Raw genomic sequence first — 25,237 nt, forward strand, 5'->3', positions numbered from 1 at the left:
AATTGTAGGTGGATCGACAGGCAGGCAGTGAGTGAGTGGTGACCGTCCCGCGCGTAGTTGCGGCGGCAAGTTCGAAGTGGCGGACTAGACTCTTGGTAGGTAGACTTGCTGTGATATGTCGGATCCGGTTCGTGGAATGCAAACGAAACAAAATAACATCCAAGTAGGTACCGGGTCGGTCAGAGGGTTATTTGGAAAGAAGCTGTCGGTGAGCTGAACGAGAATAAGAGAAGGCAGTGTGCATGCAATCAACCTAAGAATCATGGGATATGGGATGACAATGAAACATGACCCGGGGGGCTAAAGTCTAGGGAGGTGGGCTGGATGGTGGTAGGCAGACAGCAAGACAGGTACCTCCCCAAGCAACGTCCTAGGCCCTCTACTTTACTAAGGGGCCTTACTCACCTGCCACAGCACATGAAGAACGAGGGAGGGAAGGGTGGAGGAGGTGCTCAATGCTGTCATGGCGCATGGGGCCTTTGCTGGCCTTTGGCGCTTGCTCCGGGGGCGCGGGCGGATAAATGGCACAGTATTGACACCGCCGCACGCCTGCCTGAAACCACACCCAAGAGCTGCGAGAAAGCCCGACTGGAGCCTCAGCCGCAATCCGAGACAAGGCAAGCAGCAAGCAGGTAGAAAAGCTCGGTTGAAGGAATTTCTTATTTATTAGCGATCCATCTGATGGGATGGTTTGGCAGCTCGTATGACACACTGACCAGTGACCACGGACCAGATCTTTCTCCAAATTCAACATCGACCGCTGAATAGATGCTCAGACTTCAGGAGGTGGGCGGCAGGTTAGCCAATTTGAAAATGCCGGAAACTCACATGGTCGAACTTTACTTTACCATGAACAGCCCAACTGTCCAGTGCGTCGATCTAGTACCCCGTACGACTACAACAAATAGTCGGGACGCATCACGCATCACGCGCGCTCTTCTGTCGTACCCAATAATCGAACAAATCATGCGCTACGCTACATACACTAACCTGGCCGTTTGTAGCGCATTGTACGAAGGCCATATGGTATATCCCAACCAACGCCTTACTAAGATATATTGGCCAATTATTACAGCATCACCCCGGTTCCACTTGTTTTCGCTACACCGCCAATAGACTTGGCTGGTTTCGGGCTCTTAGTCGCTGCGCAATCATTAACCTTACGTGCTGGCGTTGCCGAGCTGGTCGATACTACGATATTGGGCCTCAACAAGGCAGATGAATAAAGAAGTGAACACGATAGCAATCGTAGCCTACGGCATACAATCACTGGGAGCAAAGAGGTGGCGGATGATGTAGACAAAGTCACCTGCAAGGAATAGCCTTCTTTGTTCTCTGACGGAGTCACAGCCTGCGTTCAGCTGTGCTCATCGTAACCGAATTGCATTCCGTAAAGTAAAGCATTGGCCCAACGGCCTGATAGAGTTGTAACGTCATTCTGCCCTAAAAAATCCATACGAAAACCGTCGCAAAGTGAAGAACCGTCTGACAACGAATGCATTGGGCCTAAAGCCTTGTACCCCTGTCGAAAACATACGAAAGAAGAAAAGTTAATCCATTGGCCTTGGCGGGAAAAGCGTACTCGACTGAATGGATTTGGTAGTTATCGTGAAAGAGGCCAACGCAAAGTCAAAACCGATTAAATGTGCCAGGTCCTTCCATGCGCCTAGTGAAACGGTCGAGTAGCCCCGTGGGCCAAAAGTTTGCGATGCCGGTGGGTCGTCATAGGCAGCTCCTTGTCAAGTCATACACATCTTGTTGGAGTTCCGAGGAAGAAACCCTCGCACAAATCCCATCAGCGTGCTACGCGCTTGCTCGGCGGAGTCGTCGGCCCTGTTCTTCCTAATAACAGGAGTGGCAGTTGCCATGGTCGACTTTGCTGGCTTCTTGACGGGAGACGGCAGTGTCGTCGTCTTCTTCAGCGAAGGGACCGACGGCGAAGTGTAGGTACTGGTTGGTGATAAAGACGGGACTGCAGACGTGCGATGAGAACGGGGCGTCTGAAGCTTATCCACAGACCCGTCTAACTGTCAATCGATACCATGCTGTTTCTTGAGCTGAGCTAAATTCTCCTTGCGGGCTTCCAGGTCCTCTTTTGACTTGACCATCTTCTCGGGCTGATGATATAATACTACGCCAAGGGATCTACGTTAGCCTTGGTACATGTCAAAGGAACACCGGGCTGGGCTCATTCGGGTATTATTACGTACCCACGAGGTAGCGGTTCTGGAAGTTGAAGCCGTTCAGCTTGTCGCAGGCTTGCTTCGCATCCATGACATCCTCATAGACGACAAATGCAGTACCCTTGGTGTTGGTGGCAATGCCTTGTCGGACCTGGCTATAGTAAGGGGTCAGTGACAGTCCCATCTCGCCACGACGAGGTGGTACGGGAATCGAGGAGGCGTACCGAATAGGTCCGAACTTTCCGAAGAGCTCGAACAAGTCTTCTGGCGTGACGTTGTAGCTGTAGAGAGTTTGTTAGAGTCAAGGTTAAGTAATGTAGGTTGGCTGGGATTCCCGAGACATACCTTAGATTCTTTACGAATAAAGCTCTGTTGGCAATTGATATTAGCATGCTGTGATACATCAAGACGTAATGCGAGGTGCATGGAGGGCTTGCCGCCTCCCAAGGCCCGGCACGAAGGGCGAGGCAGCACGGGAGCGGGGACCTCGGGGCCTCGTTCGGAGGCAAGGAAACAAACGAGATTCGACAGATCAGCCAGCCACTTACCGATTGACCTCCGGGGCAAGCTTTCCGGCGCGACTCATATCTCGATGGATTGTAGGCGGTTGAAGTCTCCTGGGAGGGGGTATTATTCGGGTGTTGACCGTTCGATGGTATCGTGTTTGGAGGTGGTGAGTTGGGGGTGTCGGGCTTGGCCGGCGTTGGGGTGAAGATCAACTGGATCAATTTGATGTCAAATGAGCAGGAGGATAAGGAAGTGAAATGCGCCTGGGGGAGACTGGGTCGGGTCACCAGATGCCAAGTCGGGGTGGGGCCAGGCAATCAGCACGTGACCAGAAGACGTGCTTGGGCTTGCGATGCTGCCTTGGAACGAATATGAGGCTACCCGAGTCACGCGTCCGTACGTGTCGTATCAATGCGGTCGCGGTGTTGGGTGTGCATTCAACCAGATTCACTGCTTTAGCCGCCGGATATGGCACAGCCAGAGTTCGGGTGATACGAGCATGCAAAACACAGCTCAGCTGCACGAGTTGAGTCAAGAAATCTAATTGTTTTGGGGGATGGATATGCCTGCGCGTCGAGAAAGTCTAGACCTTAAACTTTCCAATCCCGACGCCAATCTTTACATGGACATCGTCCCCTGGATAATTGGTGCCATGTCCAGAACGTTAATCGGCCACTTCCTTCAGCTTGGCTGCATCTTAATCCTCTCCCCCCAATCAAGTGAAAGAATCCCGTTAACGTGATTAGACTTCCCCTCAGTCTCCCTTCAGCCCTTCGCGTACCTGCATCAGGCCATCAACAGCTTCAGTAACGACCTTGCATGGGTACCTACTTCTTGCTCGCAGTACATCCATGACTCTTGCCACGAGGATCTGCTGCTTCAACTGGATATTGTAGCCGAGACTGACTAAAGACATACCTAAACATCGAAATAAGCATTGATCACGATCGAATAGATGTTGGTTGGTGAACAACGGCGCACCGATAGATTACCATCTTACCGGTCTCTCTGCGTGCCCCATTCTCTTGTACCTTGATCTACCCCTTTTCGTCCAAAATGACACCGTCGTCGTCGCTAAGCCAGCGCGCTCTCACCACTGTCCCAATCACCTCCCATCTACCCGTGACGTACGTGTTCCAGCTGGGCCCCGTGCCGGCGAGCCTGGAGGCCTCGGTCGTCTTCAGCACCAAGGGCGTGCGCGACGGGTACCTGGGCTACGGGCTCGAGCGCTACGTGGTCGACTGCCCGGCGGCGCGCTCGCCCGAGAATGACGCCTGCCGCGCCCTGCGCCTCTACCCGGCCGAGGTGTACCGCGACCAGAGCAGCATCTCAGGGCGGCGTCCAAACTTTCCGGGACGCCGGCGTGACCATGTCGTGGCGGTGCGAGCTGAGAGAGGACGACGGGGACGACAGCGGTGTGGACGCCAGCACCGCCCGCTGCGATCAGACGCTTGTCGTGGCGCGCTCCAAGACGATGGATACGACGACCGTCACCACGTCCCTGGACAAGTGCTACATCGACCAGCACTTTGCCCCCGTCGTGGTGACGGCGGGCGAGGAGAAGCTCGATGTCAAGTGGATGAACGGAGACCTACCGCCCGCTTACATCCTCGACTGGGCCGACGATTTGTCCTCTATGAGCTGCCCCCCACGGCCCACCCTGACTTCGGGGCAGATGCCGATTCTTCCAGGGTTTAACGCTCCGCGAACGACGACGTCGTTGCCCATTACCAGTAAAACTGAGGGGGTAGCAACAGCAGCAACGACTACAAGCGTGGCGAGCCAGGGGGCTTCCCCACCACTGTCGCCAACCCCTACCACGGCTGCTACTCCCACCACTGGCCAGAGCAATGGCTCAAGACTACAAGGGGCTCAGTACGCTTTCGTGGGCCTGAGTACCTCAATGTCTATCTTGTGGGTACTCATTCAGTGGACGACGGGATACTAATATGTAAGAAGTGCATTTAAAGCTTCAATATTTGTATATATAAAGTAGACAAGCATCACAACCATACGCCCATAAACAGAAAAGGCTGAATATTTAATCAGGAATAGCTAATTTATATTGTGTACGTACACAACTTACGGTTGCAATCATATACACCATGATTAGAACTGCCCTGACCGAGGTCTGATTCAGTTTCGCTTTCCCGTTCATTTCAGGCAGCTATACACGTGTAACAACATCTGACTGTGTCACAAAGGCATTAGGGTCTACATAGAACGTGACGTTATTTACTTATATCTATTCTATTGGGTGGGTTGGTACCACAGTGGTATTTATGTGTCAACATCTTGCCAGATGAATATTATGCATCTCCTGGCCGAATTTCCTCGCTATCGCTGAATAAGATGGGAAGCGTGACTTCCTGGTCGGCCAGAGCTTGATGCCCATGGCATGCATTGATGGTACTGCCGTGAAAATGCAAGGGAACATGAATATAGCGCGTATGCTCCAAAACATATGGTATATCCCATTCCTGAACGCCTTGCTAAGATGTGTACGCTGCTTCCCTGTCCTATATAGGCCACAACCGGGTGCGCGCCGATTGGCGTATTAAAAAAACATTTCCTCCCTTCCACTGCCTCATGGTCCTTGGTCTTCGCCGCATTAGTCGTAGTGGTACTGCCCTATTCAGTATATGCATCGATTCTTCTTTATCGTACAAAACTCATCGTTGTCGTGGTCATCTCTCAGGCTCCTTCCAAACCGGCTAGACAGCCGAGACAAACGACATCGCCCTCGCTGCCCCGTTCGACGCAGCAACGGCTACAAACCGTGGAGCGATGGCCGTTGCCCATCCAGCCGTCAACTTTGTAGCTGGTTGTTTCCCGCCCGTCCTTATGTCCTCCGTTCTCTGGTTCGCGTTGTTGTTGATCGCTCTCGTCGTCCACATCCTGCATGGTGAAGGACGCGGAATAGTCCTGCTCCTCATTTTGGGGGATGCCTCCGGCCGGAGTCAAAGCCGGGGTCCAGTCTCGACAGGATCGCATGCAAATATAGCAAGTTCGCTGTCCACAGCCCTGGCAATCGGCGAATGCGTCCAAGTCCGACTTCTTGGTAGGCTTGCGGTGGCAAACATGGCAAGGACTGAGTAGAGCTGAGGAATTGGTCCGTGATACGACCGGTTTGATAAGTGCCTGCTGGGCATCGTCTTTCTTCGGATGAGCGTGAGAGTACTGGTGTTGGTGCTCTTGCTGCAATCTGTCGTGGGTGTTGTGACAGCCATCGTAGGAGGGGTTTCTCGACAAGGCATGTCGGTCCCCTTCGTCATCGTGGTTTACGCGAGCTCGCTTGTTCGACGGCAAAGGTATCATCTTTCTGGACAAGCCGAAGCCTCGGTCTGGGTTGGCTTGCTGGAAGAGCGGCAGCTCGTCATTTTTGTCGAGGGTGGTGATGAACCCGTCTGCAGATGTGCTGTGGTCACGCATGAGTAAATGGATCGTAGAGGCGAGTACAACCCGAAAGAAAGAGAACCTACAATGGCATCTGAATTTCAGCATTATCATCCAGCCTCCGCTTCTTGCCCGACGCCAACAAAGGCATTTCGGTATGGGTTGCCGAGGGCATCGAGGGCGCAGATCAAAGGCTCCGATTCCCGGGACCTGTCTTGGCGAAACGGCGATGGATCGTGCAGGTGTTTAGTGGTGGAGGCCAAGTTCAGGTACTGGAGAGAGCGAGGTCTCCAACATTCCTGGAATGAAGCTGGAGGAAGGTAGCTTATGGCCTTGGACCGATTGGTATCTGCCGTTTAAACCATGGCGGCGCGGAAGAATCACTCGGAGGTTGAGAGTAGTAGGTAATAAGTTATTCAGATAAGCAAGTACCTGACCTGTAGTTCCACGTCGTGCCAGGGACCCGGGCGCTCTTCCAAAGGCTGTCTAGCGCTTGTAGCGCTTGTAGTGTTGCCTAGATCAGGGGTCTAGGGTCTAATTGCCTGCCAGCACAGGCCTATGCTCAGCGCTAGAGCCACCAGACTTCATCGCCTGACAGTTGCCTCCCCTCCCAGAATTCGATTCGGGCGGCACCCACTTCCATCCATGTTGTGTATAACTTCCTTGTCTGAGGATTTCTTCATCAATTTACTCTCCAAGAGAAATGTTGTTGGCAATGCCATATATATAAATATATATTTTCATACAACTCATCATCATTTATACGGTTTACCATTCGTGTTAGTATACCTACCTACGTATACTATACAAGTAGCGCTTGCGCAAAGGGTTACTTTGTTAATGTATGAAAGGTCATCCATTTCACTTCATTGAGATTATGAACTCGTGCAAAAGATACGCTTGATCTCGTCGTTTGGGAAGTTCGTATCCTCAGTACTTGACTCTGCCATTTACCAGCTCCTCCGCTTTCCTCTTCCTTATGCCACCGCCGGACCTTTTGCTTCTCTTCAGTGCCTCCTGAAACGTTGTATACGAGTCGAACATGCCCGTCTCTTGATAGTATGTCTCATAGTGACGCAACATGTCGCGCAGCTTCTCCGGGCGGCTTGCGGCCAAGTCGTGAGCCTCGCCGAGGTCCGTCGAAAGGTCGTACAGCCCCCAGCGGCCGGGCCCCTTGGGCGGCTGGATGAACAGCGCCTTCCAGTCGCCCAGGCGGACCGCCGCGACGCCCAGCTGCTCCCAGCCCACCACCGAGTCCGCCGCGTCCGTCGGGTCGTAGACGCTAAGGCTCGCGTTAGTCGGGTCGCGCAGCAGCGGCACCCACGACTTCCCCCGGACGGGCGCGACGTCGCGGCCCCGGAAGGGCGTGCGGTGCTTCACGTCGGCGAGGTCCAGGATCGTGGGCAGGATGTCCATGACCGTCGTGAACGTGCCCGTTTTGGCCCCCGCATCTGCCTCCTTGATAAGGGGCGGGTAGCGGACAATGTAGGGACAGTGGTTGCCGCCTTCGGTCGTGTACGATTTGGCTCCCCGTGACGGCGCTGTCGCTGCGCCCGCCCATTGCGGCCCGTACCAGACGAAGGAATTATGGTTCGCAATATTTTCGAGGGAATTATCGTAGTATTTCTGGATCATATCCTTGCGTGTGTACCCAGCCAGGATAGGTATCGCCTCGAGCAGCTGGCCCTCGGCCCCATTATCGGACATGAACACGACAAAGGTCGAGTCCAGCTCATCCGTCTCCTCCAGTAAGTCTAGCACGCGCCCAACGTTGCGATCAATCAAATCTACCATCGCCGCGAAGACTTCCATATGCCTGGATGACTTACCACGCTCTTCATCGGTAAGTTCCTCCCACGGCGCGGTGTTCAGTGTGTGCAAGGGTGCTGCTTCAACGTCTGGCGGCACGATCCCCTTCTTGATTAGAGCCTTGAGCCTCTGTTCCCTCAAAGCTGCAGGCCCATCATCGTACCGACCATGGTACTTATCAACCACTTCCTTGGGGGCTTGCAGCGGCCAATGCGGTGCAGTGAAGGCCAAGTACCCGAAGAAGGGCTGCTCCTCTTGCTCCGGCGTCCTCCCCCGCAGAAATTTCAGGAAATAGTCTGTGAAGGTGTTGGACGAATAGAAATCTTTGGGCAAGTCCGTGCTGCCGTTGATGAACTTGTCGTCTTCCATCCAGATGCCTTCGCCTTTGAAGATAGCACTGCGCTTCTCCGTGATACCATAAAGCTGCGGCTCATGGTTGAAGTGATTTCCCGCGCCAGGTAAAGAACTAAGAACTTTGCTGAAGCCTCTTGCATGCGGGCTGAGCTCCTTTTTCAGGCCAAGATGCCTAATTGAGATGGATGAGTGGTATAAGTCAGCCCGACGACCTTGGTGGAAAACAATAGTTAAACGATCAAGCAAATCTCTCTCTCACCATTTGCCCGACATGAACGTGAAGTAGCCAGAGTCTTGAAGCAGTTCCGGAAGAGCAGCAACCCGATGGTTCAGGTAGCCTTCGTAGCCTGATTTATCCTTGAATATCTCGGGGAATTTCTTCTACAGTAACAATAAGCTTGATCGTCGCCAGCTAGGTAAATAAGCTTCCTTTCCTCCGTTCCCTAGATTCCTCTATTTACTCTACCAAGTCACTTTCATGGACGGTGGTGAAGAAGACCTACAATCTTTTCGGCCATACACCCAAGTCCTACAATATGCGCGTCCGTCCCCGACAGGAGCATAGCACGGGTAGGCGAATACGAGGCAGCAGTATGGAATCCGGTCATGCGCAGTCCTTCATCGGCCAATCTCTGTAAGTTAGGCGTGTCAATCTCGCCGCCATAGGGGGAAGTGTCGCTGAAGCCCAGATCGTCGGCGACAATGACGAGGAAGTTTGGTCGCTTGGCACTCATCTCGGGCTGTAAATACAATTTCACAGCGATTGCTAAGACAATGGGAACGAGCAAGTAAAGAGTGCGAAATCGCCTGGGCCGGGCATGTCGCGGTGGAGGTCGGGACATAATCTATACGACAACCTGATCTTTTATTAACTGTAGCGTGGTATATGGACTATGACGAATCGCTGTTGCAAGTCCGATCCGGTAAAATGTGTTGTAGTTGCAACCAATTTCAGTCTGGAACGAACCCCGGCATTTGGTATCTGATGCGGCCACTGGCCCTAGTAGGACAAGCAACCCGTCACGTCACTCCGATATGTTTTGAAAGCCACAACGGCCTACGACTAGCTGGATGTTTGTACGAATTCAGAACTTGGGGGGTGAAAGCAGGACACCTGCCCACAGGTGCAGCGGTCGGAAGAAGATGTCATTGTCTATCACTCATACTGCATTATGCAGACTGCCTGTCTAATAAGAGCGCGATTGAACATCCCACGCCATTGTACTTGAGATACCACGATCTGTCCAAGCATCAAATGACTTCAACGCCAAAAAGCAATGGAGTACGGAACGTATCGTAATATCAGAAGCGGCAGCATGGCTACCGATGGCTGCTTCGACACCCAGTCCATATTCATACAGATAGTACAGTTCAGTTCCACCGAGCCTCCCCAATCCCCCTATTCATTATGGCATCGGCCTGCCTTAGTTGTACTGCATATATGTAGCCGTGGAGTTGAACTTCAGGTTGCCCTTGATGACCTTGTCGACTGCACTTAAGAAGTCCTTCTCACTGGCCACCTTTCTCCTTGCCCGAATAGCAAACATACCAGCCTCTGTACACACACTGCGGAGCTCAGCACCGGTAGCGTTGGGGCAGAGACGAGAGATGAGTTCCCATCGGATGTCACGCTCGACGCTCATGGACTTGGCGTGAATTCGAAGAATGTTGGCGCGACCCTCAAGATCGGGAAGCGAAAACTCGATCTTACGGTCGATACGACCAGGTCGCATAAGGGCGGGGTCTAGTGTAGAGGGTCTGTTGGTGGCGAACATGACCTTGATATTTCCACGAGCATCGAAACCGTCAAGTTGTGTAATCAGCTCCAGCATGGTACGTTGCACCTCATTGTCGCCGCCTGCACCGTCATCGAAACGGGCGCCACCAACAGCATCGATTTCGTCGAAGAAGATGATGCAGGCCTTCTTGGTCCGCGCCATCTCGAATAGTTCTTGGACCATACGGGCACCCTCACCAACATACTTCTGCACCAGCTCCGAACCAATGACGCGGATGAAGGTGGCGTCTGTTCGATTCGCCACGGCTCGCGCGCAAAGCGTCTTTCCGGTACCCGGAGGACCATAGAGTAGGGCACCCTTGGGCGGGTCGATACCGAGGTTCACGAATCGTTCCGGCGAGAGCAGAGGCATCTCGACGACCTCTCTGAGCTTCTCCACCTGCTCCTTGCAGCCACCGACATCTCCGTAGGTGACGTCCGGCTTCTCCTCCACCGTCATCATGGTGACGCTGGCATCGATCTTGGGCGGAAGAGGTAGCAGAATCTGGTACTTGTTCCTGTCGACACCCACTCGCATGCCCTCCTCGATATCGGTAGGGGAGACGCGCTCGCCCAACTGCACCACAAACTTGGCGATCTGTTTGACGTTGATGACGTATTTGCTCTTCTGTTCATCCTTCTCATCCGCGATGATCTTGGTGCACCGCGCTACCTGAAGCGGTTGCTCCTCGGACATGCGCTGTCGATCTGCCGCGATATCCCAGAGATGTGGGGGAGCCAGACCGGTGTCGGACTCCTTGACGCCAATCTTCTCATCTACACTTTGCTGCTTCTCTTTTATTTGCTTCTCGAGGTTCTTGAGAGCGTTGCCGTAGGGCGCAGCGCCGTAGGTTTTGAGGACTTGGATATCCCTGGAGGTGGGTTAGCTCGAGAGTTGCGGACTGTTTGTGTCAGGGAAACGGACTCGTCGGTGAGGGGTGTGATCTTCTTCTCTTCTATCTCATCGTCGGCAAACTTCTTCTGGTACTTCTCCCAGTTCTGGCCAGTGGCGGACGGCTACGTAGAGGGCGGTTAGTAGAGGCTGAGGCGAAACGAGGCTATCACAAACGTACCATGGTGCCCAGGGAAGATGTGGGAACCGGGCAGATCAGAGATGGGACAAGTCGATCGTGTATCCAACCAACCCGTGGAGGTAATTTGGTAGGAGTTTGAGTAGGGGAGTGAATGCGGTATCGGAAAGTACGAAGGCCGCTGCGATTGTTGTTGAAGTTTTGATGGGGGAGGTAGGTGATGATGGATTGAGGCGATCAATCAGTGAGTACTGCTGCTGCTGCTGCTGTTTCACTGAATTAAGGCCAGGCCAGGCACGTCAGCTAGCTCTTGCCTGGGCAAGCTGCGGGCCACCCTAGGCGTGGCTTTATCGGGGGGTATCGGGCTTTAGCGGGGCCAGCAGCCTTGCAGCTACCCCCCGGTCGGATTTTGGGTTGACCGTCAAAAAAATAATTGGGATGGTAGTAGCCTTCAGCGCGGGGGGGATCTCGAGGGTTGCTTGTACCTGTAATCAATTTCGTTGTTCTGCTCTACAACCCCCAAATACGCTGAACCAACGTGAATTCGTCACCGAAGCATCAGCTCCACACTCAAAACAAAGGCGAGGTCACTTCAAATATGTCGACAACAGCGGCACCAGGGTCGGGCGCCCACTCCAACAGCACCTTCAGAGTATGTTGAGGCACACCGATTCTATTTCTTCTGCACTTGAGCTAATGCCGTCTATAGGACAAGGAGAAGCCGATAGCAGTTCGCTCTGCCAACATCGTTGCCGCAAGGGCCGTCGCAGATGCCATCCGAACCTCGCTTGGCCCCCGTGGCATGGATAAGATGATCCGAAGTGGGAGGGGGAGACAATCATCACAAACGATGGAAACACCATGCTCAAGAGCATGTCCGTCATGCACCCGACCGCCAAGATGCTGGTCAACCTCTCGTCTGCTCAGGATGTGGAAGCCGGAGATGGTACGACCTCCGTTGTGGTCATTTGCGGTGCACTGCTGGGCGCTGCCGACAGATTGCTCGGCAAGGGTATCCACCCCTCAGTCATATCCGAGGCCTTCCAGAGGGCAGCGGCCGCGGCTGTGCAGATTCTACACGACATGTCCCAGCCCGTCGCCTTGACGGATACTGCTACCCTCCTCCAGGCTGCCAACACTTCGCTGTCATCCAAGATTGTCTCGCAATATTCCGGCCTGCTGGGTTCCATGGCTGTCCATGCCGTCACCAAGACGATCGATATCAAGAACGCAGACAACGTGGACCTGAAGAACATCAGAATTGTGAAGAAGGTCGGAGGTACGATAGAGGACAGCGAGCTGGTTGACGGTGTGGTTCTCAACCAACCTGTCATGAAGTCGGCTGGTGGTCCTATCAGAATGGAGAAGGCCAAGATCGGTCTCATCCAGTTCCAGCTCAGCCCGCCGAAGCCCGATATGGAGAACAGCATTGCTGTCAACGACTACCGCCAAATGGATAAGATTGTTAAGGAAGAGCGTCTCTATCTGCTCAACCTTGTCAAGAAGATCAAGAAGGCCAAATGCAACGTCCTTTTGATTCAGAAGTCCATTCTGCGCGACGCTGTGAACGACCTGTCACTTCACTTCCTTGCCAAGCTGAACATCCTGGCCATCAAGGATATTGAGCGAGACGAGGTTGAGTTTATCTGCAAGTCCACCGGTTGCAAGCCGATTGCCGATATCGACTCCTTCACCGAGGATAAGCTTGGAAGCGCTGATCTGATCGAGGAGTCGCAGTCCAGCGGTGCTCGGATGGTGAAGATTCTTGGTACCAAGAGCGCCGGCAAGACTGTCAGCGTGGTTTGCCGTGGTGCTAACGGTATGATTCTTGACGAGGCTGAGCGCTCCCTCCATGATGCCCTCTGTGTCATCCGATGCCTGGTCAAGAAGAAGGCTCTTATTGCCGGTGGTGGTGCCCCGGAGATTGAGATCGCTGCTCAGCTGTCCAAACAATCTCGGTCGCTAACGGGCACCGAATCTATTTGCTGGAAGGCTTTTGCGGACGCTCTCGAGGTTGTCCCTACGACCCTCGCCGAGAACGCTGGGCTGAACAGCATCAAGGTTGTGACGGAATTACGTCATCGCCACGAGATGGGCGAGAAGAACGCCGGTGTCAGTATCAAGAGTGGCGGTGTCAACACCAACATTGCCAAGGAGAATGTGTTGCAGCCTCTTCTGGTGAGCACAAGCGCGATTGAGTTGGCCGCAGAGACAGTAAAGATGATCCTGCGTATCGACGATATCGCCCTGACCCGGTAAAGTCGGTAAATACTGAAAAATAGAGGCATCGTGTTTCGGGGGTTCACAAGCAATATATCAATGTAATATATTCTGCCAAATTAGACGGTGGAATACAGGGGCCTTTACGGACCTTGAATAGAGCCTTACGAAATCAATGCATCTGGAAGATACCAATATGCTGGCAGTGAAAACTGTATAGAGTTGTTTGCTTAGGTTGCGATGAACTGATTCTTATCTTAAAAAATGCTAACTCAAAACAGAACGCACGACTCTTGGAGTCCACCCCAATCTTCTCGGAGAAGAACAGGGGGATGTTGAGCATGTTGAGCTCGGCCACAGCCCTCCCGACCGCCCAGGAGTACTCGAGCGTCTTATGGAGGCGCACAAGCAATTCGCTGCTAACAGTTTGTCTTACTGTATCATCATGTGCCTTCAACTATAACCAACGGACAACTACCATGAGCAACGTTGGCAGGTCGTCGGTCTCAGGTTTGACTCATTACTAAGGGGCAGTCTCTCCGGACCAATTACCAAGGGGTGGCCTTTCCAGAGTAGAGCACCAGCTTCCCGCCGTGCTTCTCCTTAGTGGTCCCGCCGAGCACCTTGAACATGCCGTTACAATACTCCTCCAGCCCGATCATGAGCTTGGCCTGCGTTTCCGCGTCGACATGGAACGCGTCGGCGCCGACGTCCACGAGCTCAGTATGGACCCAGCCAGAGCCCAGCGCCATCGAGTTCAGCCAGGCTCTTCCATGTTGATCTTGAGTGTGTACTAGGCTAATGCACCCTTGGATGGGCCATACACAGCATTGGGGAAGGGCAAAGGGAGCTAGGTAGGTAGGACAGACCCATTGGTCAGTTTCTGCACGTATCGCTACTGAAGACTCTGGCCCATCATGGACTCACGCTAGACTGCCGGCGGTGCTGCCCATGTTGGCGAGGACGGGCTCTCGCCGGGACTTTTTCAACAGGTCCCGCGTGGCCTGGTACAGAGATACGTAGCCGTAGACGTCGGGTCTCAGATAAATCTCGAGGTCTTTCTCCTGGAGAGCGGCCACGGTGGGGAAGGTGTAGGCTACACGCCGGCATTAGCGATCACGATGTCGAGGTGGTCGACGCTCTGGGCCTCGATCGTCTTGACAGCATCGAAAGCGTCTTGCCAAACGGTAGCGCCGAGCTTGATGAAGATCAGCTTACTTCCGTCGGCCTTAGGCACGCTGCTCAGCTCCTTCGATGTCGAGTGATCTGGGTTACGGTTGGCCGCAATGATAGTATGGTTGGGTAGACTGAGGAAGCGCTCGAGCATGCCCTTACCAAGGCCGCGGTTGGCGCCGGTAATCAGTACGATGGTAGGCATGGCAACGGTATTGATATCAGATCTGATTGGGGTATATATCTTGGTCTTTCCAGATGCAACAGAGACTGGATGGGGGATCAAGCCATGTTGTTGGCTGGTTAAGATCAGGCGAATCACTCGTCATTTCTCGTTCTTGGGAACGATACCGAACAAGTCTATGCTAGAACTAAAAAGTACGTTTCTATGTTAATCGATAGTGCCAATTTTACCCAATCTTTAGGGGTTTGATTGTATTCAACCTATAAGGAGTAGTTGGGAAACCTCTGACATTGTTCACCTGAAGATCCGAAGTAAGAAGGTCAACAACGGGTCGCTTTACATCGTCTCGACTCTGGGTATGTTAAAGCGAGACTCTACATGGTCAGCTTCATTCCTCATACACAAAGAGACTTTCTATTCCGGACATTTAATGAGATTTCTCGTACCCAGACTGTTACATCATCAAGGGACGGCATTATATGGTTCTATCAAGCATTGTAAAGAGAATCTTAGAAAGTGAGAATATCGTAGGCCAATCTGTGAGGAAAGATTCTCGGCCAAGGACTGGGTATTTACCTTATTGGGATGGGCCCCACGTGAATGTTGCGAAATAACGTGGGTTACAATTTTGCTGCATTATCCTGGCTTGAAGTTATAGTAGTTTAGTTTGACCCAGTTGGAGTATGTCACCCTCGACCCTGCCTGGTTATTCTGCTGCTATAGCCACGTACAACCTACGGAAAGCGGCATGGCTTATGCTTATCTATGTCCAGTTTAGGAAGCCCCATCCAAGTATGTAACATGTATGGGACGTTATTTCGCAACATTCACGTGGGGCCCATCCCAATAGGGGTATGCAACCGTCCTTCTTATAGCACCACATCAAAGCTATAAAGTCGAGATTGTCATTTTACGAGAAGCAAGTTCAACCGGTACGACTGTGAATAGTCTTTATATCGAGCGGCAGGGCATTTATAGGGAACGAACAAGTGAAGTAATAACTGGGATGCATTTTGAAACTTCCTAAAATATCGAAACATGGAGGTGCCTGCCGTCGGAACCTAGCAAGTAGGTGAATCAACATCCCTGGCGTATCGGGCTGCCCCTACTGAATTCTCAGGCACTCGACTAAGGCTGGATGCCAGCAGCAGAAAGGAACGCTACACTCAAGGTGAGACTCGGACTTATATTACGAAACGAGGAATATATACAGGTAATTAAATGTACTACTAACTTTCATGTATTCCGGAGCAACGTATATCTACAATATGATATACAGACGTCGCTTATGACCGGTATGTACTTCGTGCTTGATGCCGCTGGATCAACCAGCAGGCGAATCACGGTAGGATGCGTCTCTAGCGAGCATGGAACGTAGCCTGCATTGGGGACGGTGTCGACGGATCTCTGCGCTCGTCCTCATAGTCACTGCCGCATTCGGACACACCATTGCTGTCCCGCCGGATCGGCTTTCGGAGGGGTTGCGGTGCCCTCTGTGGGGCCGCATGCCGGCGGATCATCAGTCGGGCGGGCGGTGCCGCCTGCGGTGGCATCCTCTGTGTCGTCGTCATCGTTTGTTGTCGCATATGCCGGCCGAAAGACGGCGGCTCATGTCGCGGAACTGACGACATCTGCGGCGGCGGATGCTGCTGCTGCCTGCGCTGGCTGTTGTGATGGTAGGATGGCGGTGTTGGGAACACCACCGTGGCGCTCATGGGCTGGGCCGCTACGTAGCCCCTTTGTACTTGTGGCCTGTACGAGGCCTCATGGACGGAAGGCATATCTCGGGCGACGGGGTGGCCCCGGGGGGCGTCGCGGGTGCGGCGACCTTGCGGGTAGTACGCCGGCTGGACCGGCGGCGGCTGGCGTCGGCGCGTGTCGTACGTTCCCATCCCTGGCATCGCTGCGACGCCGTGCATGAGGCTAGGCTCGATGATGGAGTCACAGCTGGAGCTGTTGTTGAGACGATTCGCGCCACGAGAAGAAGAATAACTATGTCCGTACCGGCTGTGATTTCTTGCAGCCCGGGATGCTGCTTGCTTTGCCTTGCAGTCAGGGCAGTACTCGGGCGCCGTTATGTTCGCTTCTATGCCACGGCACCCTCCGCCGCCGCCGAAGCAGCAACTCGCCTCTTCGTACTTGGCTGCACACTCCTCGGTATACGGAGCATGACTGCAAACGTGATAGACTCTTTTGCACATTGCGTGATGATGAAGTCCCGGGTTCGGGTTCGGGATAGAAGTGAAAAGGAGGTGGTAAATGTAGACAGAGGGCCTGTAGTATAGAAGGATATCGTAATGAACTGTGCCTGACAGGTATAGAAATAATTCGAAGAAGGGAAGGAGAGAAAAAGAAGGCAAACGATATATCTGCTCTCGCAGACGTAAAAAGGAGCGTAAGGTTCGTGTATGTGTCGGTTTTGATCTATCACCACCATATGTTAACAAGCTTTAGAGACTGGGGGGTGCTTCGTTATATCCACCAGGGGCATTATTGGGCAAAAACAAAGGGGTGATTCGAACTGCTACTTAGCCTTTGCTTTATCAAAGGAGACAAAGACTTCTGGATCTCAAAGGCGGCGGCTTCTATAGAGATTCCGTCGCTGATAGGACCGAGTACCCTCAACCAGAAGCATTACATCCCACATACTAGGTTTGCCTCTGAATTCTGCTTCTCCTGGCATACTCGGATCGTTTGGGACTATAGAACTCGTATGATGTCTTACTGGGACTGGAACAATACTTTAAGTACTTTTCGAGTCGTCACGACATGCGCGTCACAAAGGGCTGGCGAGCAAACGTTATGCACAACATTTATCAGACCATAAGCTTAGATTATCTCCATGTCTGGCCGTAAGTTCTAGAGATGGGTTTCCCTGAAAATGAGTTTTGCGTGGATCGTAGATCCAGGCCACGGCTTGAGCCTGCTCAAAGGGACGCTAGACCAAGCAAGATCCGAAATTAGAAGAGCATAAGGCCCTATTGTCATGGACCCTGAAAGGCTCCTTTGGCCATATTCACTCATACTGTGCAGTTCCCATATCCTTTGATTGAAAGGGCTTTCAACATAAAGATAATATTATCTCCCGCACCCTTGCGTGACCAGGACAAGAGAAAAGAAGGGCATGGGTGGCTTCATTCCAATTTTGAAAACCGCAATACAATTCCGTTCTTTCCTTTCCTTACTACTATAATACAATATAATATGCAATTTCAATGGGACCCGAGGACGTGGAGCAAGATCCGCCGGGGACTGACATTCTCGTTTTTCATTATAACATTGCGCCTCCTGGTCCTGTGGGTATGGGTACTCAGGCCCAGGTGGCAGAGGGGGACAATCATCACCCTGACGACTGGTTCATCTGGGGTGACGACCACTGATGTTGACGAGGTAAGTGACCCAGGTGTTCCGAAAATACAAGAGGCAAGCCGTCCTCCAACTCCGACGCCTTTGAGTCCCGAACAGAGGAGAACGCTAGACTGGGTGCGTCGCGGGTCTCACGATGACTCCTTGTATACCTTCGATTACACCCAGGATGTTCATCGTCTCGAAGCCGCAGTTCGACACAGACCGCAGAGCGAGGGGTCAGAGCCGAGGGAAGTTGAGACAGAGGAAGTCGCCGATCAGGACACCGATTTTACCCCCGATAGCAACGATGGCGAGATTGAATCGCCACCTCAGCTTGATCTTCCTGTGGAAGACAATACAGAAGATGTTATAGAAACAAACCCAGAGGAGGTCCCAGACGAAGGCATATCATCGGAAGCGGAGAGGGAGGAGGTAGAGCCAGCCACTATCGAGAGACCGACTACTAGCCTGAGCTTTCACCCTGAGGACAACCGGTCCGAGGATGACGACGAGGAAGTCGCTGTAACGAACCCGATGATCGATATCAGCAAGGAGTATGAACTGCCGCTGCCTGACACCGAAGAAGGAAAAGAAGAAGAAGAAGTAATGGAAGATGCCCCTGAAAAAGAAACAGCGGAAGAGAATGTAGAGATCATCCCGGTCCTTGAGAGAGCAACCGAAAAGCGTCCCCATCGGCACCGCCGGGGAACACTCTCCCCGGAAAAGCGTCAAGAGCTGACGGATCTGAAATCCAAACTGGAGTTTCTACAGGCACTGAGAAAAAGGGGAAAGCAACCCGGGAAACACTCTCTCCGGAAAAGCGTCAAGAGCTGACTGATCTGAAATCCAAACTGGAGCTTCTGCAGGCACTGAGAAAAAGGGGGAGCAACCCCGGGTTGTGGCTTCCTCTTCAACCATCACCGCCGCGCCACAGCAGCAGGAGGAGGCTACAGACGGCGATGACTCTGCCACCGGCGAGCTACCAGAGATGTCAGAGCAGAAGCGTGCCGAGTTCGTCGATTTGCGCAGTAAGCTCAGGCTCTATGCGGAAATGCTAGGGCTAGAAGAGGCCGCCCAGTCAACGGCAGCAGGGCCATCCATCCCCGCGACAATCTCAGAGGAGGAAGAAGAGGGGGGAAGGAGAGAAGGACGAGCCGTATTCCAATGAGTCGGACCAAAGCTCACCGACACAGTCTCATGAGCCCACGGACTCGGACCCCGACACGGGCGACGATGAAATACCACCTCTGCCAACCGAGGAGTCACCACAGGAGGCCTATGGCGACGATGAGGACGAAGGTCTAGTCGACCCCTTCTCCAGCGAGGCGACCGAGGCCTTCAACTTCATCAAGTCCTGGCTGCTGCTGCCCGAAGAGCTCAGTGCGCTCGAGGTGTTCTACCAGGTCGCGAACCTGCGCGACGCTCTGACATTCATCCCCCTGTGGGTACCAACGAAGCACAGCATGGTGCGGGGCGACGAGCCTCTGCTCTTTCGCACCCAGCCCGTGTCCTACGACATCAACAAGCACTTCGTCGAGCATCTGCGCTCGCTGCGGTGGCGCGAGCTGCTGCAGGCCACGGACGCGCTCGTCGGGGCCGCGGACCGGGCGTGGCTCGAGAGCTTCCTGCGCGAGATGGTGGCGCCCGCCCTCGTCGCGGGTGCCGCGCGGGAGCACCACGGACCGGGCAAAGGGGAATACCAGCGAGGACGGCGGAGCGCGCTGCACCAGGTCGAGGCGGCCGAGCCACTGCGGCCGCACGAGGAGGAGGCCGTCCGCGCCACGAACCGGACCCTCTGGACGCGGCACGCGCACGAGGCCGCGACGGCGACGGTGCAGGCCATCTACGACAATACCGGGGACCGCGCCATGTGGATCGACAGCCGGGCGGGCGAGGTCCAAGGCGAGCTCGAGGAGATGGGGCGGAGCGTCCTGCGCCTACTGTACGACCTTACGAGCCTCGAGTCGAACGTGGGTTCCGCGGTCGAGGCCCACGGACAAGAGTACGCGCATATGGCTAGGAGGATACAACAGGGTTTACCGTGAGAAAGCAGCTGCAGTGGGTGGAGTAAAGCCCTGACTTTGTTTGATTTGCGCTGTCTATTCCGTATATATGCTCTATATTATATCAGTAAATTCCAAGAGAGAGTGTTCACTTCATACATGGCGTGTCCGCATCGCCCCCTTTTTTCCTAGTAGTGACACGGGGTGATAGTATGGGGGGTGGAGGAACATACATGAAGGTGATGATAAACGCAACGAATATCGTTTGATGATTAGATACTAATTGTACTGGTTTGTTGGACAGAGGCCGAACCTCTGTTATATATATACGACTTCTTTAATATGCCCTGTAAGCCGAGAGAGATGGGTCTCTCGGGACGAATGGGACCGAGGGTCAGGGGCCCCGCACTGCGCCGCGCCGCCCGCGTCGTCGGCATGATGTTCAACCCCATGGGGAACGTGTTCCGAAATGCCGGGTGCACGTTGCTCAGCCGGCCTAGTTCCAAGTCGTCCTGCGCGTACTTGAAAGACCCCTCGGAGTCGGCGTGGTGCAGGGGCCGCGAGCTGTCCCCCGTCCACCCCCTGCTGCCGCGGCTGTCCGAGCCTGCGGGCGGGAAACCGCCCCGGCCGGGAGCGTTGCTGCTGCTGCTCGACTGCTGTGTTTTTCGCACAATATAAGCCGATGCCATGCGGATCAGCGGCTGCAGCGTAGGCAAGCACGCGCACATTATCGCTACGCCCACCTCGACCGCGCTCCATATCGCCGTACTGACCACGACTGACAGAGAGTTAGAATGATATACTCTGTAGAGCAAAAGCGGGAAAGACAAAATTGGCTCACCCGTTGTATCCGATCCGGGTTCCGTATTGACGAGCTCGGCAACGAATTTGAGGCGGATGATGCTGACGACGGTCACACTGTGGCATGGTAAGTTTTCTTTCATCTAGTCGACATGTAACAAACTCGATCCCTACTTACAATCCGCCAAGCAGGAACATGCCGCACACCGCCGCTTTCTGCCAGTCGACTATCTGAAGGCGGTGGACTTCTCGTATTGGAAGCGAGAGTATGATTACATCTATGACGATCTATTGTTGTGTGAGCAATGTGAAATCCTGTAGCCCTGTGGGCAATGGCGCTGAGAAAACCTACATGAGGAACTGTACGAAGAGCGTTTCATTAGCGCACCGAGAATGATATAACAGGAGTATAGGAACGTCCGGAACTTACCAGCAAGGCCTGTGTAGTAGCTGTAGTGGTCCACACAATGGCCTTCTGCAGTGGCTCCCCATGAGCGAGGGATTGGATCACACTGGAAAAATACCACCAGCACCACTGAAAGGTACCAGAGCATTGCCACTATCGCGAGACTAACGACCGCTCTTCTCATGAACTTGGTTGGAAAGAGCCGGTCGTACATGGCCAATATTGAGAGCTTGACGGCTGTTATCGTCGCGCCATATGTTATCTCACTGATAAATGTCCACTATAACCAGGTCAATACTCATATGAAGCTGCATGACAAGTTTTATACAGGGTCCTACCAGTTGGATGATCTGCAACGAGCCAGGCTTTGTTATCATCACGACCAAAAGGTGCTTCCCCTAGACCGTGTCGTGATACTAATAATGGGTCTGGTCAGTTCTGTCGTTCGATTTGTGAGCGAATCCTCCTCCCCGGCAGGCGATGCTCACATATGAACGTGGTTGTAAGATACACCATGGCGGGTATCTGTACTCGGTGGTCAGTATCTTCCTCCGATAGCAGCCCGTTCCGAGCAGTATTCGAGAGAACATACCAAGGCGGCAAGGATGATCCAGTCGTCCAGACCGAGACGAGCCTTCCTCGTGGCGCGAGCTGCCAGACGCAACAGGACGAAGCCACCTGATAACGCCATCATCGCCGCGGCCACCCGTTCGGCGACCGGGCCCTGGTTGAAGCTGACAAAATCGGCGGGTAGATCATCCAGCCTCTTTTTGGTGGTGTTTGCCATCGCTATACTGCACTGTATACTGCTGATCGAGTTCCTGGTAGGTCGCAGGGGAGAGGCGATGAGAGCGGGGGAGGGAGACTAGGAGGAGTTCCTCTTCAGGGTAGTACCGGCGCCCATCCAGGCCTTAAGAGACTCAGGGAGCGCGACCTGTTTGCTTTTGCCATGACGACAGGCGGGCCCAGGTCGCGAACTCTTGGGGGTTCTCGATCTTGTATGCATAGCCCGCCAATGTTCCGAGGCGTTCTGTTAGGGTTCCATATAGTTCCAGTGCCCGGCATTCAGGGAGGGCAGGTCGAATTGGGCAATGGGATTGGCCCAGAACGAGGGAGAATATGCCGCTCCCACGCCATTGGCCAATGGCGGCGGTGCAAGTAAAACTCCGGGTGCATCGCTCGGATCCAGCAATTCTCCTACGCACACACACATTCCGAATGTTGCGCATGTCTTGTGTCTCGGGGCCCAGGCGGCCAGCAGAAGAAAAGTGACACTGGGTTGCGAAGCCGTGCTCCGGGGAAATCTCAGCTTGCAGGAAAACGTGGAACTGGCGCCATCCAGCTGCATGCGTCCATTGGCTCTTCACCTTCCACGGCGTTGCTGGACTGCTATCTGTGAGTGCTGTCTCCAACTCTATATCGTCGCGCGTCTTCCACTATCGAAAACCTACATATGATAAGCAATGAACACAATGAGACACATATCAATATAAGTCCCCCATTTCAGCTCAGCCTCTCTCTGGCGCCTGTATAGTTGGCAGCTTTGAAGTTGGCTTGCGACACCACTGTTCTGGCACTATCGATTGCCGAAAGTCAAGAGTAGATTTCGTAAGTAGAGGGCGCCGACGCAATATTCTGGTGATACGAAGAGATTTTTTCAGCGCTGATTTGGCCAAATTGGCTACTACCTACCTGTATATATGCCATCCCTTGACTAGAAGCGTGCTCTGAGGATTGCTTGTTGAAAGAAAGTACCGTATGACTGTGACCGAGCCTGTTCAAAGGTTCAGCATATTTATATGACCTAGGTTACCTACCTACTTAGGTATGAAGGTCGGGCGGGTAATGCGCCTGTGGTCCCAACAAGGGATCAAGCAAAGAACTGCCTGTCGAAAGAATGTGGACAGAAGCTAATGCTGGCGACTGCAAACCGACCAGCTTGTGAGACAACGACATGCTTTTCAGATCGGATTTCGTTCGAACAAGCCACTGACACAAACGAAGTTATTCTTAGCTAGCTCACTAAAATAGTTAATCAAGTTAATACAAAAAAGTATTGACACCGTGCGAAGCTTTTCCGGCCGAGAAATGCTCTTGATGAGTTCTCGCCCGTCGGAACATGCTATAGCATCCAAAGGCCGAGACAGCTTGGTAATCACTAGGTGCTGTGTTGCTTCTGCGGGTAGTGGAAGGGAGATAAAACATAGAGACCGGAGATGGAGAAGCAGATGGCGTCAAGTTTGTCTTTCATTATTAACTCAATCGCTTGGTAATACTCTGCGCTGGTCGACTATTTCCCTTGGCGACGATAAGAGCAATTCACCCAGCTCTCCCTTAGGTCGTTTAAGGGAGGGCAATGCACTCGATCTCGACATCGGCGTTCTTGGGCAGCTGCTTTACGGCCACACAGCTGCGCGCCGGCTTGTGGACCATCCACTTCGCGTACTCCTCATTCATCGCGGCAAAGTCACTCATGTCGGCAAGGAAGATGTTGACCTTAACAATCTTCTCCATGGACGACCCGGCGGCGGTGAGGACGGCCTTCAGGTTCTGGAAGCAGAGGGCCGTCTTCTCGCCCACGGTGCCCTGGAGCATGTTGCCCGAGGCATCCAAGTGGATTTGACCAGAGCAGTAGATGGCCGTAGGGGTCTTGATGGCGTGGGACTGCAACAGCGAGGTTAGAAGCTATGCCCATCACAGCCAGTAAGTGATACCTACGTAGGGGCCGGCAGCTGTAACATGTTAGTCGATGATTGATCTGTTTCACGAGTGATTTGGAACTTACGCGGTGCTGCGTCCTTGGCAAAGACCTGGGTCATTTCAGCCATTGTGCGTCTTGGTGTTAGTGCTGGACGGAAGAGGGTGGCTTTTCTGGATATCTGGAAGAGGGAAGAAACACTTCGAGATGGCGACAAGATGGATCGGACTGGTGTGGCTCGGAGACTCAGTGACATAGTTTAGAAAGGGAGGTCGAAGACGGAAGTCTTTCTTTCTTGAGTTTACGTGACTGCTGGAGTCGTCTGGCGGAGGTGGATGGTCGCAAACCTCCGTATTTCGGACGTTTACAACTGGGGCTAGTTCCGCTGCGGGCCGGGCTGATGGACAGCAGGGTTGTGGTGTTAGGATCTTTCCGAATTTCTAATTTCCTTCAAGTGAGGTCATTCCGGGCATTCTTTCACGGTTCGCTGCGTAATTATATATCAATTGAATAATTCAAGTATATATGCCTAGCATCGAAAGCACCAAGGAGTGCCAGTATTTGGAAACAACTTCCTCACAATAATCCGTGAAGCCGTAGCTGCAAATACTTAATGCCAGCGAAGCATCCGTCAGCTTTGGCTTGGCACTCGCACTTTACGTGCATACCTGCGCTTAGGTGGCGTCATCGAGAATGAGAACCACTCTCACTATTTTGAATATATCCCAATACGTCTGTGTGCGAATTGGTGAGTAAAATATACGCCAAGGTCCAGCATTCATTCATCTATATTCTACTCGTACCATGGATGGTAGCAAGGCTACATGTAATTACATTGGTACGGGCGTGGCCTGTCTGTCGCCGTGCTCAATGCCAGGGCTTCAGCTTCTATGGGTCCAGATCTCACTCAGTTGCGTGTTGAAGGGGCCAAGTGGCCTGAAAAGGACAGGTAGTAGAGTGGCAGTAGTACGTAACCCTGGAAAGCAACCCCTGCAAAGAAAGTCAGCCGCGTAGCGTAGCTTGTTGGTTGAACTCTCCTATTGATTGACGATTAATCTATTTTATCTTTCACCTTTTTGTTGGATTGTCAGTCGCTCTACAGTCCAACGAGGTAGACGACAACTATCATTTCCTTCTGTTCCCAGTAAGTAACCAGACTGCCCGTCATTGTTGGTCAATGGAGCTTCTAGATGCGACTGCATTGAGTTTGTCTCCGAGCTCGCCTCTCAAGGTGTTCGTCGCTATGCTGTGTCAAACTATGCAACGACCTCGATGCGTCTCGTGCATGCACTGAATGCGTCCTCGAGTCCGTCTGAGCTTTCCCTAAACCCCAATGCTAGACTCAGC

At 53.1% G+C, this 25,237-nt stretch overlaps 12 protein-coding genes across 12 annotated transcripts; 4 read left to right on the top strand and 8 right to left on the bottom strand.

Moving 5' to 3' along the window:
* Nucleotides 1-2,030: 2,030 nt before the first annotated feature.
* On the bottom strand, nt 2,031-2,769 carry PG994_010772 (uncharacterized protein; the record flags this gene model as incomplete). Its single annotated transcript, XM_066862181.1, has 5 exons — nt 2,031-2,131; nt 2,211-2,338; nt 2,408-2,464; nt 2,529-2,552; nt 2,732-2,769. 5 exons carry the CDS (start codon nt 2,767-2,769, stop codon nt 2,031-2,033), a joined length of 348 nt encoding a protein of 115 aa, XP_066711291.1.
* A 977-nt stretch (nt 2,770-3,746) lies between these two features.
* Nucleotides 3,747-4,638, top strand: PG994_010773 (uncharacterized protein; the record flags this gene model as incomplete). Its single annotated transcript, XM_066862182.1, has 2 exons — nt 3,747-3,997; nt 4,104-4,638. The coding sequence occupies 2 exons, from the start codon at nt 3,747-3,749 to the stop codon at nt 4,636-4,638; spliced, it is 786 nt and encodes a 261-aa protein (XP_066711292.1).
* Nucleotides 4,639-5,384: 746 nt separating this feature from the next.
* On the bottom strand, nt 5,385-6,261 carry PG994_010774 (uncharacterized protein; the record flags this gene model as incomplete). Its single annotated transcript, XM_066862183.1, has 2 exons — nt 5,385-6,108; nt 6,173-6,261. 2 exons carry the CDS (start codon nt 6,259-6,261, stop codon nt 5,385-5,387), a joined length of 813 nt encoding a protein of 270 aa, XP_066711293.1.
* Nucleotides 6,262-7,016: 755 nt separating this feature from the next.
* On the bottom strand, nt 7,017-8,983 carry PG994_010775 (realted to arylsulfatase; the record flags this gene model as incomplete). Its single annotated transcript, XM_066862184.1, has 3 exons — nt 7,017-8,421; nt 8,509-8,630; nt 8,753-8,983. 3 exons carry the CDS (start codon nt 8,981-8,983, stop codon nt 7,017-7,019), a joined length of 1,758 nt encoding a protein of 585 aa, XP_066711294.1.
* A 690-nt stretch (nt 8,984-9,673) lies between these two features.
* On the bottom strand, nt 9,674-11,171 carry PG994_010776 (26S proteasome regulatory subunit 7; the record flags this gene model as incomplete). The annotated part of the gene is made up of 3 exons (XM_066862185.1): nt 11,100-11,171; nt 10,952-11,043; nt 9,674-10,898 (listed from the first exon to the last, which is right to left on the bottom strand). Exons 1-3 carry the CDS (start codon nt 11,100-11,102, stop codon nt 9,674-9,676), a joined length of 1,320 nt encoding a protein of 439 aa, XP_066711295.1. The 5' UTR covers nt 11,103-11,171.
* Nucleotides 11,172-11,918: 747 nt separating this feature from the next.
* PG994_010777 (T-complex protein 1 subunit delta) lies at nt 11,919-13,316 on the top strand (the record flags this gene model as incomplete). The annotated part of the gene is made up of 1 exon (XM_066862186.1): nt 11,919-13,316. One exon carries the CDS (start codon nt 11,919-11,921, stop codon nt 13,314-13,316), a length of 1,398 nt encoding a protein of 465 aa, XP_066711296.1.
* A 509-nt stretch (nt 13,317-13,825) lies between these two features.
* PG994_010778 (uncharacterized protein) lies at nt 13,826-14,655 on the bottom strand (the record flags this gene model as incomplete). The annotated part of the gene is made up of 3 exons (XM_066862187.1): nt 13,826-14,045; nt 14,205-14,341; nt 14,398-14,655. 3 exons carry the CDS (start codon nt 14,653-14,655, stop codon nt 13,826-13,828), a joined length of 615 nt encoding a protein of 204 aa, XP_066711297.1.
* Nucleotides 14,656-15,992: 1,337 nt separating this feature from the next.
* Nucleotides 15,993-16,835, bottom strand: PG994_010779 (uncharacterized protein; the record flags this gene model as incomplete). The annotated part of the gene is made up of 1 exon (XM_066862188.1): nt 15,993-16,835. The coding sequence occupies one exon, from the start codon at nt 16,833-16,835 to the stop codon at nt 15,993-15,995; it is 843 nt and encodes a 280-aa protein (XP_066711298.1).
* A 1,003-nt stretch (nt 16,836-17,838) lies between these two features.
* PG994_010780 (uncharacterized protein) lies at nt 17,839-18,816 on the top strand (the record flags this gene model as incomplete). Its single annotated transcript, XM_066862189.1, has 1 exon — nt 17,839-18,816. One exon carries the CDS (start codon nt 17,839-17,841, stop codon nt 18,814-18,816), a length of 978 nt encoding a protein of 325 aa, XP_066711299.1.
* Nucleotides 18,817-18,970: 154 nt separating this feature from the next.
* PG994_010781 (uncharacterized protein) lies at nt 18,971-20,027 on the top strand (the record flags this gene model as incomplete). The annotated part of the gene is made up of 2 exons (XM_066862190.1): nt 18,971-18,993; nt 19,061-20,027. The coding sequence occupies 2 exons, from the start codon at nt 18,971-18,973 to the stop codon at nt 20,025-20,027; spliced, it is 990 nt and encodes a 329-aa protein (XP_066711300.1).
* A 230-nt stretch (nt 20,028-20,257) lies between these two features.
* On the bottom strand, nt 20,258-21,979 carry PG994_010782 (uncharacterized protein; the record flags this gene model as incomplete). Its single annotated transcript, XM_066862191.1, has 5 exons — nt 20,258-20,763; nt 20,827-20,903; nt 20,965-21,064; nt 21,217-21,472; nt 21,785-21,979. The coding sequence occupies 5 exons, from the start codon at nt 21,977-21,979 to the stop codon at nt 20,258-20,260; spliced, it is 1,134 nt and encodes a 377-aa protein (XP_066711301.1).
* Nucleotides 21,980-23,535: 1,556 nt separating this feature from the next.
* On the bottom strand, nt 23,536-24,020 carry PG994_010783 (endoribonuclease L-PSP; the record flags this gene model as incomplete). Its single annotated transcript, XM_066862192.1, has 3 exons — nt 23,536-23,856; nt 23,911-23,924; nt 23,978-24,020. 3 exons carry the CDS (start codon nt 24,018-24,020, stop codon nt 23,536-23,538), a joined length of 378 nt encoding a protein of 125 aa, XP_066711302.1.
* Nucleotides 24,021-25,237: the final 1,217 nt, after the last annotated feature.

Source organism: Apiospora phragmitis (genome assembly GCF_038363925.1).
Source record: "Apiospora phragmitis strain CBS 135458 chromosome Unknown utg000010l:1.0-9815664.0:1.0-9183399.0, whole genome shotgun sequence".
NCBI lineage: Eukaryota > Fungi > Ascomycota > Sordariomycetes > Amphisphaeriales > Apiosporaceae > Apiospora > Apiospora phragmitis.